This window comes from Camelus bactrianus, chromosome 20 (assembly GCF_048773025.1).
Source record: "Camelus bactrianus isolate YW-2024 breed Bactrian camel chromosome 20, ASM4877302v1, whole genome shotgun sequence".
Lineage (NCBI taxonomy): Eukaryota > Metazoa > Chordata > Mammalia > Artiodactyla > Camelidae > Camelus > Camelus bactrianus.
In genome coordinates this window covers 17,601,105-17,617,900 of record NC_133558.1, presented here as the reverse complement: position 1 = coordinate 17,617,900, position 16,796 = coordinate 17,601,105, and the positions used below count along the sequence as shown (strand labels likewise).

Sequence of the window (16,796 nt, the reverse complement as noted above, 5' to 3'; positions counted from 1 at the left end):
TCTCACAATTTTACCTGTTTCTTAGTCCTGGGTGGCATGGAGCCCAGTTGTCCACATGATAACCAACTGATTAATGTCCACTGTATGTCATTCTTTACTTAGTTGGCTTTTCTTTTCTTTCTTTCTTTTTTTTAAATTTATTTTTGAACCTGGATTTCCTAGGATCACTTCTCAAATAGACAATCTGACCCCAAGTCCTTGACTCAGTCAGCTTTGGGGGAAATCCAACTAAGAGATGGGATTAGGTAGAATTTTCACCACACAGCATTAACAGTGAGAACTGTCTTTTCGGCAAAAGAACCCTCTGACGTATATACCTGGGTCTAGTAAGTGAATGAAGGGCTACAGATAAAATTTCCAAAAAGTCACTCTCACTGAGATTCACAGGAATCTGCAATCATGGGGGCTTTTATATAGAGGATGGAGAGGTCTCCTTCAGAGGGAGTGAAGCCATGACTATGTGTGGTAGGCTGAAGATTCACACCGGAATCTTTACAACCTGTGCTGCCTGCAGGCACCTTGATTTTACTTATTTATTTCTTTAAAATTTATTTTTTACTGGAGTATAGTTGATTTACAGGGTTGTATCAGTTTCTGGTGTACAGCAAAGTGATTCAGTCATATATATATAAAACTTTTCAGGTTTTTTTCCCTTATAAGTTATTACAAGATATTGAATATCGTTCCCTGTGCTATATGGTAGGTCTTTGTTTTTTTTTTTTTATCTGTTTTATGTATATAGTAGTGTGTATGTTAATCCCAGACTCCTAATTTATCCCCCTCCCCACCCCTTTCCACTTTGGTAACCACAGTTTGTTTTCTATGGCGGGCACCTTGATTTTAGCCTGGTGAGACCCATGTTGCACTTCTGACCTATAAAAATGCAAGATAATAAATTTATTTTCTTTTAGGTCATGAAATTTGTGATAATTTATTATGGCAGCAATGGACAACTAATCCAATAAAGATTTGGGGAAAATGTGGCAGCGAGGTAAATTGTGAACCTGTGGTGGGTAATCTGTAGGGGCTTAAAGTCTAGAAAAGGCTCAGTTGAAGACTGAGGATTATTAACACATTTATTTAACAAATGTAACTTGACGACCACATGCCAGGTAGCAGGGATACACTGATCAACAAAATAGTGCTGATAATGAAGAGTAACTTCTGTCCAGTACCCATCAGCTGCAGAGAATATCAGTTAACATCAAAACTGAGCAGGGGTGGAAATATCTCTTTCCTGGAGATGGAATCCACAGCGTGATAAAAATACCACTAAAGTTCATCTAGCCTCATTCCTCCCAATCCTTGTTCCACAGACAATCTTTATGTACAAAGTTACGCTTTCTAGAGACCTGGAACGTAGGATTGGTTCTGGCTCCCTCATCACACATCACATTGACAGGGTGGGAGTGGGGGCACACATGCCCTTTAGTCGTTAAGACTTGGCCTTTAGTCCTTTGCCGTCCTGCGTGGTGCAGTCACTGTGAATTGATTCTCCAGACCGAGTCGCCCTGCAGAGTGGATCCAATAAAGCGATGTACCTATGGCTCTGACAATTGCCCTTGAAGCAACCAAGTTGGGTGTGGCCTCCATAGTCACCTATTATGATCCTGACCCTGGGGTGCCCTGGAAAGGGGAGCTCAGGGTTGTACATGGTTCCTGTCCCTCAGGGGCAATTGGGCTGGAAAATAAGTTAGAGGGTAGAGGATGGGGTGGAGATTGGGTCCAGGAGCCAAACCTCTCCCAGCAGCACAAACTTTCTGATGAATTATATAAATTACTTCACTTGGCCCTGCCTCAGTTTACACACTTGCAAAACGAGGTGATATAATAGCGTTGTTGTGAGGATTTAATGAGTGACATTCATTTAAAGCATTGAGCACAACACCCAGTACATTTTAAGTCACCTGTAAATGTTGTTAGTTATTATTATTTGGATCCCAGCTGTCATTCACTAGCTGAGTGACCTTTGGAAAGTGAATTCACTTTTCTGCACCCCAGTTTCTTTCTCCATATGAAAGAGACAAGAAAGTGGTATCTAGTCAACTGTCCCTATGGAATAAATACTTGTATTAATATTAGTGGAATGCTTCACACAGTGTGTGCCTTTAGGATTTTATGGTTGTGATTTGTTGCTGTGAAGGAAGAGGCTAGGTAGGGGCAAGCAAGGATGTTACTTCAGCCTGAGGTTCCCCATTCTCATCAGCTGAGCCCACCGCCACTGTGTTCTCCAGGGAAAGGTCAGGCACTAGGTCAGGAACAATGGAACTCCCCTCTCCTGTCAGTGCTGGGCAGATCGTCAAGGCTGTGGGCTCCAATGTCAAAATCCTGAAAACAGGCCACAGAGGCCCGGAGAAGAAGGTGTGTGGAAAGGTGTAGATATGAGATCCATCCATGGCATTGTAGAAGGAGACCTCACCAGTCTCATAGTCCAGGAAAACCCCTACTCTTTGAGGAGGGTTGGCAACTGTCAGTTTGGTCCGGGGGTCAGAGAGAGCCCGATATTTACTCCCATCAGTCAGCCCCACGGTCCAGAAGCCATTCTCGGGTGTCATTTTCACCCAACACTTTCTCTCCACGTTCTCCTGGCACACCCCGACATGCCACTCTTTCCTGTCCCCAACCTCCACCTCCCAGTAATGTCTCCCTGATGTGAAGCTCTTGCAGCCAAGCACACAGTAATGCCAATCAAATCTCTCAGGGTTGTCTGGCAGATTCTGTCGTTCATCTGCCCGCTGCAGGCTCCTCTGGTCATCAGAAACAAGGAGGATGGGGTTTGCTGTGTTTGGATCCAAAATCACATCCGCTGCAGAAAGTTTGGGGATGGGGTCAGCCATGGTTCCTAGATCTCAGAGCTTCAGCCTGCAAGGTCTGGGACTAGTTGAGGAAGCCCAAGTCCAGGACCGGGTGTCCCCAGCCTGCCCTGAATGTGACCCTTTCAGCAATATCAAAAGCCCCAGGGCTCTTGTGTTCAGTGGGAAAGAGGAGGGTGATGACAGTCAGGATCTGCTTAACTGATAACTGGAACTGGCTCCTTCTTTCTACCTTTTTCTGGTTTCCCTCCCCAAAATGACTCTGCCCACCAGTGCTTCACAGGCACGTAGGTTTACATTTGAGTCCTTGCTCTGCCACTCATGAGATGAATGTCTTTTCCTTTTCTCTTTTCCCATAGACCCAAGCTATATAATATCTTTGAGCCTCAACTTTCTTATCTGAAAAATGGGGATACAAGTACTAATCTTTAGGGTAGGAAGACAGCACATGTTGTGTATTTGACTCAGGGCCGGGCGCGGAGGAAGTGCCTGATGCTATAGTGCTACCGTGCCTCTTCTGTGCTAGTGGCCATGCTGGGGGCTCTATGTGCTCTCAGACCCACTCTCCACCTTTCTCCACCCTCTTCTGGGCCCTGGGAATCTGTCCTCTATGGACAGCATCACTGGGCTCCTTTGCCTCTGGTCACCTGTTGGGTTTGGCCAATGGGAGGTACTAGCTGAAGACTGGAAGGAGAAAGAAGAAAAGCACAGCATATATTTCCCCCACTTCCTCCCTGTGAGCATCAGATGGTGATGCTCTAACAAAGGCCTGACTTTTCTCAGGCAGCCCTCTCCTGAATAGAGCCTCTTTTTCCTTCTTCTGCAGCCACAGGAAATAACCACCCCTGTGAGGAGCAGCAGACAGACAGGCAGGGTCCCCACGAAGAGCTACAGTTTCCTCTGGGCTGCACCCTCTCCTTATCTGCTCTTCAAGCTTACAGGGGGTGACAGGTCCCCACTGTCTCGAGCCCTGGGGGACTGCACATTCCTTTGTTGATTTCCCTTTATTCTCTCTCTTGCCTTTGTGAATAGTTCCTTCTTTAAACCCTCTTCAACCACCCATTTTGAATATATCATCTCTTTCTTGCTGGTTTTTTGACCAACGCATCTTCATTAGCTCATTTAATTTTTACCTCAACTCTCACATAATAGAAATTAGAATCATGATCTAGAAATGAGGAGGCTGAAGCTCAGAAACATCAAGTAACTTGAGGACACAGGGGCAGGAGGCAGCATACAGAGCTTGGGAAAGGAAAAGATCCTTGAGCATTGCTGTCTCTCTTTGGTCATGTCACATCCCCACTCCCTCTGCGGCGTTAGTTCACTTCACCTGTCCTTCCCCTCAGTTCTATCCCTGACGCCTCTTCCTTCCCATAAAGATCTGGGGAAGCCCAGGAGAGCAATTCTCCCTGGTTCTCTCAGCTCTCATCCCTGGAGATGGGGACAGCTTTGAGACTGAGACCTCAAGCTTCCTACTAGGAACTCTCCCAGTCATGGGGACTTGTCATCCCAGAATCTCAAGACTTGGAGAAAAAAAGGGAATCAGATCCCTTGGGTTGTTGTCCTAGAGGACATACAGCGATCCACTTACCAGGTTGGAAGAGGGCCTTCTTCCACTCTGAAAAAAAGGAGACACAATAAGGAAAGGTCATTAATTCTGTCTTACCCCCACCCATCTCCTTACCAAGCCTTTTCTGTCTCCCTTCTTTCAGTCTCTTCAAATGTCCAACAGCTCAGGCACAAAACCTCTCAAAAATGGTAGACTTCCTTTGCTCCATCAGGCTGGGGCTGTGGTGACATGGCCAGGCTAGGTTAGTCTGGGCGTGTGTGTGTGCCAGCAGGGTCTGTGGTGGCTGCAAGTCAGATGCCGTAACTGAAAATCCTCTCTGAGGCTCCAGAAAAGCCGGGAGGTTATCCCCCACAGAAAATGAGCCCCTGGGCTAGATCTGAGTACTCCTCAGTGACGTCAATGGGTCACACAGAAGGAAAAGGTTTAAACACTTAGTACACATGTGCCAGGAAACTCAGAGGCCATCCGGTCACTCACCAGCATAGGCCTGAGACTTCTCCCCACCTACAATAAAAGAAAGGTAGATATGTCAACTGAACTCCATCGTTTTTGAGTCATTCCCTTTCTCTTCCTTTTACACCCATCTAATCCTTCTCTCTGACCACCGTAGCCTTCCTGCCTCCTCCCTGCTCAACTCTCTCCTCCGCTCTCTTCCTTAGTATCAAGTCTGGAACATCATTTGCCACAGGCGCTGTGGCAGTGCTGGGCGCAGGGCTCAGTGTGTGTACATGGGCATGTATACGTGTCCTAGAGCCCATCTCTCTCCATCTGTGTTATTTCCTGCCTACTTCTGAAAAGAATCGGGCAACTCAAGGAGGAAATTCGAGATACTATCTTTTAAAACATTTATAGTAAATCTATGATAACTGAGCCACTGTGGCCACTGCACTTCTTAAGAGATACTTTTCTCTATCTTTCTCTGATTTTCTCATTCTTTTAAATCTTACATTCTTTTCTTCTCAGCACACTGCCGATTATGTAAAGCAACTAGTGAGGTTCCTGGTACAGGGAAGGCATGTCCTATAAGAAGTTCCTTCCCCTTCCTCCCCCTTTCCTTTAAGTGCACCCTGGGATATTTCAAGGTGCATTACTGGGCTGAAAAGTGTGGACACCTCTCATGGAGGGAGACTGAAGACCTCTTTCTCCAGAAAAAAAAAAAGAAAAAAGAAAAAAGAAAAACCATGATTTCCACCCCCACCCCCGGAGCTTTCCCCCAATCAGCCACGCATATTTCTTTCCTAAGGGAAAGGGATCCAGAACATTCCTCAGCCCAGGGCAGAGTTAGGCACCGAGGAAAGGGGCTGAAAAATATTAGGGCAGAGACAGTCTTAGATACAAATTCAGAGAAAATGTCAGAGCCACTCACGAGCCATGTACTGGATCTTTCTCCACTCTGCAATGGAAGAAAGGTGATGAGTCAGTAAGACGCTCAAGCTGGGATGGGAAGACATGTGTGGGTCCCTGGGGGAATCAGAACTTACTGAGTTCATACTGGAGTGTCTCTGGAAAATAAGCAGGAAAAAAAAAAGTACTGTTATGGGGATGGAGGGAGGAGGACCTCTGGAAAATAAACCTTGAAAATGACCCAGTGTCGGGATGGGTGCGTGGGGTGGGGATGAGGCGAGGTCTTCCAGCTCCCTCCTGTAAACGCGGGCCTTAGATGCCCACTGGGGGTCAGATACCTTTTATTCTTTGTTCCTGCTCCTTTTCAGTCTGGGCTATTTCCTTTTCCTCTTTTGCTCTTTCTTTCTCCAAGAATAGAGCCTCTTTTTCCTTCTTCTGCAGCCACAGGAAATAACCAGCCCCTGTGAGTAGCAGCAGACAGACAGGCAGGGTCCCGGCGAAGACAGCAACCCAGCGCTGGGCGCTCCTGAAGAAGGGGTCTGCAACGAGATCCAGCCTTAGCCTCTCATCCCCAGGGCAGGGATCCTGGTCTTTATCTCCTGATGTTAAATGATCTCTCTCTTCCTAAAGTCTCAGAGAACTGTAAGAAAGACTTCAGGAAGGGCTTGTAGTTACAGTCATAACAAAATACTATTACTTGTCTTGAAAGGTCTGCCTCTACCACGTGACTGTGTTACTTGAGCTTCAGAAACACTTTTTCTCTAATTAAAATTTACAATAGGTTACATTCACATGGTTCAGATGTGAAGTAAAAAATATATAACATCATCCAAGTTTCTCATCCACTCACTCTGCCCCTCTTATTTAATTAGATTCTCATTAGTCAGCTTAATCTGGTGGTTAAGAATGTGTGCTTCTGAGCTGAGGGGACTGGGTTCAAATTCTGACTCCTCCACTTGACTGGCAGTGTGCCCTTGGACTAATTACTTAATCATTCTGTTTCTGGTGTCCTAATCTATAAAATGGGGGTAATAATAGTACCTAACTCATGGGGATAAAGTATTAAATTAGTGCTTATAAAAGTGATACAGGAGAACTGGGGCACGAGAGGGTGGCTGTGTTCCACCCAAGTCTCAGTTGAGTCCCTGGGACACGCCCCACCAAGTGAGGGTCATTGGCTTTACACAGGGAAGAATTCAAGAGCAAGCCATAGTAGAGTGAAGGTAGATTTATTCAGAGATACGTACTCTGTAGACAGAGTGCCGGCCATCTCAAAAGGCAAGAGAAAGGCCACAAGGTGAAGGGTTGTTAGTTTTCATGAGTTTGGTAACTTCATATGCTAACAAATGGGAGTATTATTCCAACTACTTTGGGAGAATGGGCTGGGATTCCCAGGAATTGGGCCACCGCCCACTTTTTGACCTTTTATGGTCAGCCTCGGAACTGTCATGGTGCCTGTGGGAGTGCCATTTACCATGCTAATATATTACAATGAGCATATAATGAAGGTCAAGGTCTACTGGAAGTCAAATCTTCTGTCATCTTGGGCCTTAAGGTCTACTGGGAGTTGAATCTTCCACTATAGTGGTGCTAATTGTTGTCTCATTGTTTTAATGGTTGTGCCCTGCCCTCTTCCCTACTGTCTCAAAAGGGCCTAGCACAGTGAGTGCTATGCAAGTGTATATTAAATTTAAAAATATAAATATATTCTTTTGTTTGTTTGTTTATGCCAAAGATAGCATTCTATACGAATTGCTCTGCATCTTGCTTATTCCGTTTACATTGTATCTTGGAAATCTTTCCACATTAGTACAGAGAGAATGGCTGTGTTTCCTTTCACAACTGGGCAATATTCCATTGCACAAAAGTTCCCCATTAGTGGACATTTGCATAGTTGCTAACTTTTTGCTCTTATAATTAATGCTGTAAGAAATAACCTTTTACCTGGGTCATTTCCTACACATGCAAACGTATCTGTCAGATAAATTCCTAGAAGTGGGATTTTGGATCGATAAATAGGTAGTTTGGAGACTTGCCCCCAATAGCAGTTGTACCGATTCATAACAAAAATATATCAAATTTCATGTACCAAAAAATATCTAAGAGTGACTGTCTCTCCACAATCCTACCATCAGAATGTTTTACCAACCAGCACGGTTTTGTTTTATTTCGTTTTATTGTCAATCTCACAAGTAGAAAATGTTTTAATATACATTTCTCTATTAAGTGAGATTGGACAACCTTTGGTGTATTTTCCTTTTCTGTGAACTAGTAATTCATATCTTTTTCTTTTCTTCCCCTACTGGTTTGTTTTATATTTTAAGGAGATTAGCCCTTTCCCTAAACTATGAGTTGTACATATTTTTTGCCCCATTTTGTCATTTGTCTTTGCTTAAGGACATGATCTTTACTATTTACCCCCATTTCCATTGCCTGTCCCGGTTTCTGGTACACAGGAAATGCTCACAAATACTTATGACAGCTTTATGAGAAAAAGAAACATCCCTGGAGCAAGAAGAAGGCTGTGGAACCCTGCTCAATGCCTTGTTTTCACTGACAAGTCAGCACAGAGAATCACACCTCCTTCTTTCTTTTTAAAATTTGTTTTTATTTTACTGTATTTATTTTTATACTTTTATTCACATGGCTACACTAAATTTCAATCGGTTAATGTTTAAATTGTCATTTTTCCTAATTGTCTGTAGATTAGATTTTACATTTGTCTTCTGTAAGGCACATTTGATGGCATTTTTAAAAACTTGACATGTAATTGACATACGATAATATATTAGTTCCAGGTGTACACATCTTTCTTCTTCCAATATTAAGCACAGCTAAGCACAGTATACCTGAGGCTAAGCACAATACTGACCTGCAATGGAAATCCGGGCTGTCTTTTCCTGGTTGAGGAGGGGATTTTTAACGATACAGGACACCTCTTCCCCAGCACTGTCCTTCACGATTAGAGATGATGTGACTGTATACAGGCCCACTCCATCTGCAGCCAGAGGTGCTGCCACAGCTGGCATGTTCTGTCCCTTGACATCTCTCCACTGTATCTGGGGCTGGGGATACCAGCCAGAGGACGTGCACCCCAGGTGGATCCCTCCGTCCTTATGGCCCTTCATTTCAATGTGAAGATCAGAACCCAGTGCTGTAGAAGGAATACATGAGCCTCAATCCTTGGGAACCTCCTATATCAGAGAGGGTCTCAACAGGAATCAGATGGCACACTCACATTAGGTAATTAAAGTAGGGTTTCATTAAGAAGCTATTCACGGTGGGGAGGGTATAGCTCAGTAGTTAAGTGCGAGTCTAACATGCAGAAGGTCTTGGGTTCAATCCTCAGTACCTCCAGTAAAATAAATAAATAAACTTAATTCCTAGGCGCCCCCCCCCCCGAAAAAAAAGCTGTTCACAAAAGTGCAGATATGATGAGGGGAACAGAGCAAAGCCCCAGGGCCAGGAACACTGTTAGCACCCATCCCTAAACCCAAAGGGAGGTGGGGAGAAAGCCAACTTAAAGACCTAAAAGGAGAGAGTCATGTATGAGAGGATCTTCATAAGAGCTGTGATCTTTGGGAAGGGCATGCAGCCAGCTAGAGGTGGTCCTGCAGGGAGAAAACCAGGAGATTAAGTACCCAGACCTCTCTCTCCTCCCTCCCTTCCACCCACCTTATGCTATGATTCTCTATTGACCAAACCCAGCCAGAACCAACCGGGCAAGAGAGTGCCCTGAGAAAGAGAAATGCAACGCTTGACATTGGACATGGACCTGGTCTTGGTGTTCTTCTGTGGAACCCAAGCAATTTCATGGAACATCAACATCAGATAGGGGCACTTTGTCACCACATCAGGTCAAGACAAAAACAAGACCAACAGTAATTGTGTTTGAACGTAGAGAAAAACGCAAACACTGTTCAAAGCACAACCATGACCAAATATCCCCCTGTCCTGGCTGTGAGTGACGCTGCTCCTTTACCAATCCCTGCTTTAGCCTTACTCTAACCTTCTTCCTGGATAAGGTTTATGAAGATACCCACCCACAGAATTACATCCTCCCCCACCTCCCTGATAGCATCCAATCTAGAGCAAAGCCCGCTTCCATAAACTTTGCCCCAAATCCCCTAACAGAAGCCCAAAGCCTGTACCAAGTCTCTCTGACAGCCTCTTCCTGAGACCCTCACGTTCCCACTTGGCATGTGCTTTCTCCCTCCTGCAACAAGGATTAAAGCCAACTGGTACAACTGCAGGTGTGTACCTGGGGGCCTTTGGTTGGAGAACAGTGGTAGCACAGATGTTGTCCCTATGGGTCAGTCTCCCCAGCATGCACCTGGAGGGACCCCAGAAGCCATGTGAAATGCAGTTGAACCCAAACAACCACACACCATCTCCAAGGAAGTATTTCCTTATCCTTCCCATCCCTGATGTTCTACTTCCCTGCTTAGACCCTGGCAGCCAGTGGGAGGGAGACATTGATATCATAGGATGCAAAAGGGAATCTTCCTGGAGGAAGACCTGCATCTTTCACAAGGGCCTCAGAGAAGCAAAGTTAGAAGGCAGTGGAGGCAGTTCCCAGTGATCAGCCAGGAATGCTGAGAGGTGGATTTGGAACATGAACTCTGCCTCTGTCCCCGGATCCCATGAAGGAACAAGCTCAGAACAAAACCTGGAGGCTCACCAGCAACCTTGAGCTCCACCAAGGCTTTTTCGTAGAAGTTGCCATCTTGGAAATAACACAGGTAGTTTCCACTGTCAGAGGCTCTGACGTTGCGAATTCGGAGAGCAACCTTCCCTGCAGTGATGTCATCTCTTAAAATTTCAGTTCTCCCTCGATACTCTGCAATCTGTCTGTCTTCTACTTCCTTCCCACCTGCGTACATGAAAACTACCTGCCTGAGGCTGGACTGCACCCACTTCAGTTCCATGGTCTCCGCGCTCATCTCTGGGGACAGGTGACAGGGCAGCTCAGCGTCTTCACCCACTATGGCCAGGACGGGCCCAGGGGGTCCAATCACAGCAAACTGAGCTGGTCAGCAGAAGGGGGAAATTCCATTAGAGGGAGTTGGGGCCATGATGGTAAGGGGTGTCTCAGGCAGAAAACCCTAGAGAGGAACAGGATCCTGACAGAAGGACATCTGTCTTAATGGCATGTGAACCTTCAGTTTACGCTGGGACTTCCTGGAATGAGGAGTCTAAGGTTCTGACTGGGCGCTAACAGGTAATTGTCTACTTCAGATCCATAAAAGTAGAATCGTTCCCTACCTGAGCAAGGGGTAAGCAGCTCGACCAAGACGAGGCAGACAAGGAGGTGGAGCCGAGGGGAGTCTAGGGACCTGGCCGTTTTCATCTGTGATGCAAACAGAGAGACACCAGAAGGAGTCAGGGAGAAACGACGACCTGAAAAAGATGGAGAATTCAGCGTGGAAATCTCCATCTCCCCAGGGCAGTCTAAGGGGCAAACACACCATCACTAGTGTGATGACCCAAGACCCTTTTCTGCCAAAATGTCTGCTTGGAAGTCTCTTCACCTTTGAGTTCCAACATGGAAAAATCTCCCATAAAAATATGTATGTTTAGTGTACAGACAGTAATCCTAACCCACCAGGAAAATCTTTAGCTCTACTACATTAATATGTTCAGAATCCTTTCACTTGCTCACACTTCCCCAGCTACGCCAGGTCCAAGCCTTCACCATCACACTGATTAATACAAGACCCTCTTCTCTGGGTCCCTGATTCTGCTTGTGTCCCCAGTAGTCTCAGCACAACATCCAGAACATTCCTTGAGTCCCATCTGGTCACTTTTCTACTTGGCACCTTCCAGTGGCTCCCGTTTCACTCAGAGTAGAAGCTGAAGTCCTTCCAATGGCTGGCGTGACCCTCCAGGACCTGCAGTCCTCACTTCATCTCCCCTGCTCTCCCTGTCTCTGCTCCAGCCAAACTGCCCTTCTTCCTGGTCCCTGAACACAGCAGGACAGAGGACCTCTACAAAGGATATTGGTCTATTTTGTTTCCTGATGTATAAGAAGCTTGTAGAACAACGTGCAGTTAACATGGAGCCCTTAGTAAATATTTGTTGAATGAGTGAATGGTTACATATTAACCCATCAATACTCACTAGCATTTTATTTCAGTTTAGATCATCAGATGAATTGGTTGTCATCCAATAAGAGATGGGGTGGAGACTTTATAAAGATAAGAATTTTTCTCCATAATGACAGTGCCCTTTGGTCTGGCTTAGAGAGCAGAGCCTGGCCTCCTGTGCTCCCACTGGGACTTGCCTATATTAATGTGTTAATTTCTATTTTTCAATAAAATGGTTTCAAGGGACAAGCCTGTCCTGGATATGTAAGTATAAGAGTTGCAACTTGATGTGCCTTGGTGCACTCTTTTCACAATTGTTCTTTGGGGGAGAAACATCCCTGGAAAGGAAATGAACCATGTGCTTACTAAGGCTCCTTGGCAGATGGCCTCTGGGCTCATCAGCAATGGATAATTTCCCTGTCATGGTCTTTGCACTAGTAGAGAAGTGCCTTTTAGTGGAAGAGATGCTAATACTTGCACGGAAGGGGCAAATATGTTAACCTAGAAGCACACAGCAGCCAATCACAGCTCATGCCTCTATGAAGTGCTAAGGTGCTCCCAGCTCAGAGGCAGGGCGCCTGTAACTCCCCAGTCCTGGCCCAGTGCTTCCAAGTGGATCTTGGCTCAAAAAAATCACCTCCATCAAATTTTAGGCATGGTCTGTGGCATCACTGCCTATCTATATTTTGTTTTGTGGCTTTTTTTTGAGGTGGGGTAGCTAGGTTTATTTATTTATGATGGAGGTAAAGGGATGTGAACCCAGGACCTTGTGCATGTTAAGCATGCACTCTAATCACTGAGCTACACACCTCCTCGCACTGTGATAAAGGAAGTGTGGGGCCCTTGCCAGCAAGCCAGGCTTGATTCTAGCTGGAGTTCTAGCTTGGCTTCCTTCCCAACCACCCCAGAGTTAGTTGTGTCCCTAAATAGTGGAGAGCCCTAGAGTAGGATAGATAACTCCAGACCTGGCCCTCTCCCTTCTCTCAGCATGTATTTCCTCCTTCCCAAAGATGCCAGATGGAATGGCTTGTTGACGACTGACTCAAGGTTGTGCCCAGCTGAGAAGCAACACTGCTGTCTCCTCTAGGCCCCAACCTATGGCCATCACAAGTTCAAATCACTCTCCCATCAGACTCTGGTCAAGATCTAAGCAGACTCCCTGGTGGAGGCTCTGAAGTCATCAGAGGCTGAACCTACCACTCCTTAATCCCAAGGCTAGTGAATGGGAGAGTTAGGAAGAAGATCTGGTCTCACCCATGTGTTTTCATTCATATTCATTCAACAGATGTTGCCTGAGCACTCACTATGTGCTAGGCCCACTACGTGTTAGGTGTTGGAAATAAAAAGGGTGTGGGAAGTAAGTAATGGCACTACGATTCACAAGCTGTGTGATCTCAGTCATGTGACAAAATGTATTTGCACTTCAGTTCCTTAAAAAAATTATGAAATAGGAACTTGAGAATATGCATTATTGGCTCAGCAATTTCACTTTGAGAAATCCAGCAAAGCACCTGCAAGGATCTAGAGAGAAGCATGTGTAAGGAAGGCACTGCAGCATTATTTTTAAAAGTGAAAAAATGATGAACAACCTAACGAGCCACTTTAACCACTAACAGGGAACTGGTTAGTTAAAGGCATGTCTGTATGAAGGAAGGCAATGTGGCAACTGAGTGATTTATAGTTGCAAACCCAGAATCAAGACATAATAAGTAAACAGAATGCACATTGCAGAGTCTACTAAAAAACAAAAAGCAAAGCTTAAACAAAAACAAACACAAAAACAAAGCTAATCATTTGTATATATATTTTATATAATTGCCTGAAAGGAGATCTGAAGGGATACGTGCTAAACTGAGAGCTGGAGATTAAGCGAAAGACGCTTTTGCCCTTTGACCTCTATACTTGGAAAATTATTTGGATGTTTTACGTTTTACATATTTTCAGGTTTTACTTAGCAATGAAAAATTGTTACAATAATTATGATGACTGCAATATATTAGTTGTTCAGAAAATCCCAACTCCTATAAATCAACTATACACTAGTAAAAACAAATATTAAAAAGAATACCAACTCCTCACACCAATTCCCCCAAAGCAAACTAGCACGAGGCCCTCATTCATACCACCAGCTGCTGTGGCGCCTGTCCCCGGCAGGCCTGCCAGGTGTGGTGGGGTGAGCTGAGGAGGAGCCGCGAGCAGAAATCAGGGAATTCTTTGGAGCCCTGCCTGAAATCTGGACAAACTCTCAGGTAAAATATTGCCTTTCACCATCTCCTCTGCTCTTCAAAACTGCTCTCTGTGCTGCTACAGAGAAGACAGTATTATTGTTATTATATATATGTAACAATTTCAACACTGTCCTCCGGGTGAGGAATATATTTCCACTAATGTTTCACTAATAATATCTATTATTCTTTGTTCCTGAATAGAGACAATTTCAAAATGGAGAAGAATATGAAGGAATAAAATTTAAATAATCTGTGATGGTAATCATATACTTTACTTCATGGCAATATAAATATTTTGAGGAGTATTTTGGCCATAGATATATACCAAATGCCAGAAAAAATGTTTTATCTTTTAACCCAGAAATTCCACTTGTAGAAATTCATCTTAAAGAAAAAAATTCCGGTATTAACACAAACATTTATGCCTCTGTTAAACATTTGTGTTTGTGTTAAGACTGTTCACCACAGTAAGATCTACAATAGCAAAAAGTAGATATAGTTTAAATCTCCAAATGGAATCCAGTTTTGTTACAATTAGAAATAAAAACTCTTTATTAAAAATATGATTCCTAATGACTATATGAAAATCCCTTTTGTGATTGGACAATGAGTTTGTATCTATTCTCCAACTGTTGTATATGTAGGTTGGTTCAGATTTTTTTTTTTAATTACAGATAATTCTGTAATGAACATCTTTACATATAAATGTTTAAGGCACATCTCTTTAGAATATCTTAGAACACATTCCCAGGGATGACTAGGAGAGATAAGAGTCCTTGGCTCCTTTCTGACCACAATAAGTTCCTAAGAACATGCAGTTGACATATTTTCTCATTCAAGTTGTCTCCCTCCAACAAATTTTCAAATTCAGGTCTTTAGCCTTTACATTACTCTCCCACCTCCACCCGCTTACCAACCCTGCCCACCACAGGCACAAGCTCCAATCCCTTTCTCTGGGCAAGGACCTTCCTGTAGGTCTACTCTCAGCTTTTCAGCCTCTCTTCCTCCAGGGCCAGTGGCCTTGGCTTTTACCAATTTTCCCCCGCTTACCTCTTGGCAATTCCGTCTGAAAGTTACAGCCCACAGAATGAAGACAATCAATTGCTTTCCATTAGTGATAAGAGTCTCTGATCTGGAAAAAAAAAAGAAACAAAGATGCCTGCTCACTCTGGGAAACAGTGAGTCATTCTGTAGCAGAGTTAGTTTTTTGTATTGGCTCAGAGGGGTGTTACTCATCAGTTGCTGGGCAGAAACCAGTGGGGAAGTTTAAAATGAAAACTGAAACTGTATTGGATTGTATACGAAGAAGAAAAATTCCAGCCTTAATTCTCACACTGTTTGTGTCACTCTGTGTTTCCCTAATTGAATCATTCATGTACATGTATGTGCATCATCAGTATTTCTTTATATATACCTGTTTTATGTCTTCTAGATGAAAATAGATTTATTTTATATCATAATAGATTTACTGCGTAGAGAAATAAAAGATTTTAATGAGGGAAGAGAGGAAGTCATGCATTAAGTAAAATGTTTCTGTGACTGTTTGCTGACATCTGTTTGCATGTAGATGGGCACATGACGGAGCCAACTGAAAGTATGAACAGAAAGAAAAACAGACTCGCTTCACCTTTTTTGAGCACCTCTGAAATTCAGGTCTCAGATCCACTACCGAATAATTGGAATTATCAGGTTTCCCAAGGCAGTGCTGTCAGTGACTGGTGGGCGTGTTCTACATTTTTCAGAAAATTCTTATTTGGAACATTACTGAGAAGCCACATTCACCCTCTGAGACTTATTTGTGCTACATTTGTATTTCACATGTATTTCTTTCTACTCTGCCAGCAGGATCATGTCTTCTCCAAAGTTTGACTCTGGAGAGTCTGTGAACACTGTTTCTGTGAGGGGTCTTTGGAACAAAGTGGTCCTACCTGTGGCTTAGAGCCTCCCAAGACAATTTATTTGCCTCTCAAGGCAGTGATTAAAGCTCCTAGGACTTTGATATGACTAGGCTGATGGAATTTAATTGTATTACAACTGTTTGAATTTAGGCTCTGTGATAGAGGTGCCTGCTGTGCAAGTTCTATTTCCGGCTCTTTTTTTTTTTTTTTTAATGTACAAAGAGCTATCATTCTCTCTGAGATAAGGTAGATGTCCCGGATGGCCCATTCAAGGAGATTCACTTAGTCCACTTAATGAAGCTGATGTAACTTGCATCCTGATGAAACGCTGGCGAACACAGTATTTCTGGCTCAGACTGTGTGGGGTTGACCAGATGCAGCAGGACAGCCCTGGCCAGATTTTCTCTGGTGGCTCCAGTAGAGCTGGGAGTGTCCCATCTTACTTTCTCAGATGCAATGAGGCAAAAATTCCCTGTTTCTTAGTAATCACATCCCCCTTATAAAGAAGAGTGGCCAAGGAACTAAGTTTGAGCCAGTGATTTGTAGGCAGAAGCTGTTGGGTTGTGTTTCTCAAGAGAGGTCCGCATTCTTCTACATTCTCCTTCCTCTTGCGCAGAATGTGGTCTTTGTGGCTGGAGGGCAGTGACCAACTTGTGACCATGAGGCAACCTTAGATGGAAACTACACCCAGAGATGAAGGACAGCAGGACGCCGGAGCATGGACGCATATCTGAGCTGCCAGACCCTCTCTGGACAGCTGCCCTTCTGAATTCACATTACATAGAAGGAAAATAACCCCCTGGGTTTTTTTTTTTTTTTTGAGCCCAAGGTACTCTTGCTCTCTTTTATCATGAGCA

At 44.2% G+C, this 16,796-nt stretch overlaps 1 protein-coding gene across 4 annotated transcripts; it reads right to left on the bottom strand.

Annotated features, from left to right (window-relative positions):
* Window positions 1–1,062: 1,062 nt before the first annotated feature.
* Window positions 1,063–15,292, bottom strand: BTN3A3 (butyrophilin subfamily 3 member A3). Of its 4 annotated transcripts, none has more exons than XM_074348228.1 (10): window positions 15,092–15,292; window positions 10,993–11,077; window positions 10,409–10,756; window positions 8,600–8,881; window positions 6,066–6,266; window positions 5,865–5,885; window positions 5,750–5,776; window positions 4,861–4,887; window positions 4,405–4,431; window positions 1,063–2,806 (listed from the first exon to the last, which is right to left on the bottom strand). In XM_074348228.1, exons 1-10 carry the CDS (start codon window positions 15,275–15,277, stop codon window positions 2,151–2,153), a joined length of 1,860 nt encoding a protein of 619 aa, XP_074204329.1. In that variant the 5' UTR covers window positions 15,278–15,292; the 3' UTR covers window positions 1,063–2,150. The 4 variants fall into 4 exon arrangements, with proteins under 4 accessions (XP_074204329.1, XP_074204331.1, XP_074204330.1 ...); XM_074348230.1 differs by having other exon boundaries at window positions 10,993–11,127; window positions 15,092–15,232; XM_074348229.1 differs by lacking the exon at window positions 5,865–5,885.
* Window positions 15,293–16,796: the final 1,504 nt, after the last annotated feature.

Excerpts from the sequence above, each read along its gene's own strand:
- BTN3A3 (XM_074348228.1), bottom strand. The coding sequence starts at position 15,277 with ATGAGTAACACCCCTCTGAGCCAATACAAAAAACTAACTCTGCTACAG. Across the intron at positions 6,267-8,599 it reads AGCCCGGATTTCCATTGCAG|ACCCCTTCTTCAGGAGCGCC; the intron begins GTCAGTATTGTG and ends ATCTCGTTGCAG. Across the intron at positions 4,888-5,749 it reads AAAGATCCAGTACATGGCTC|GTGGGGAGAAGTCTCAGGCC; the intron begins GTGAGTGGCTCT and ends CTTTTATTGTAG.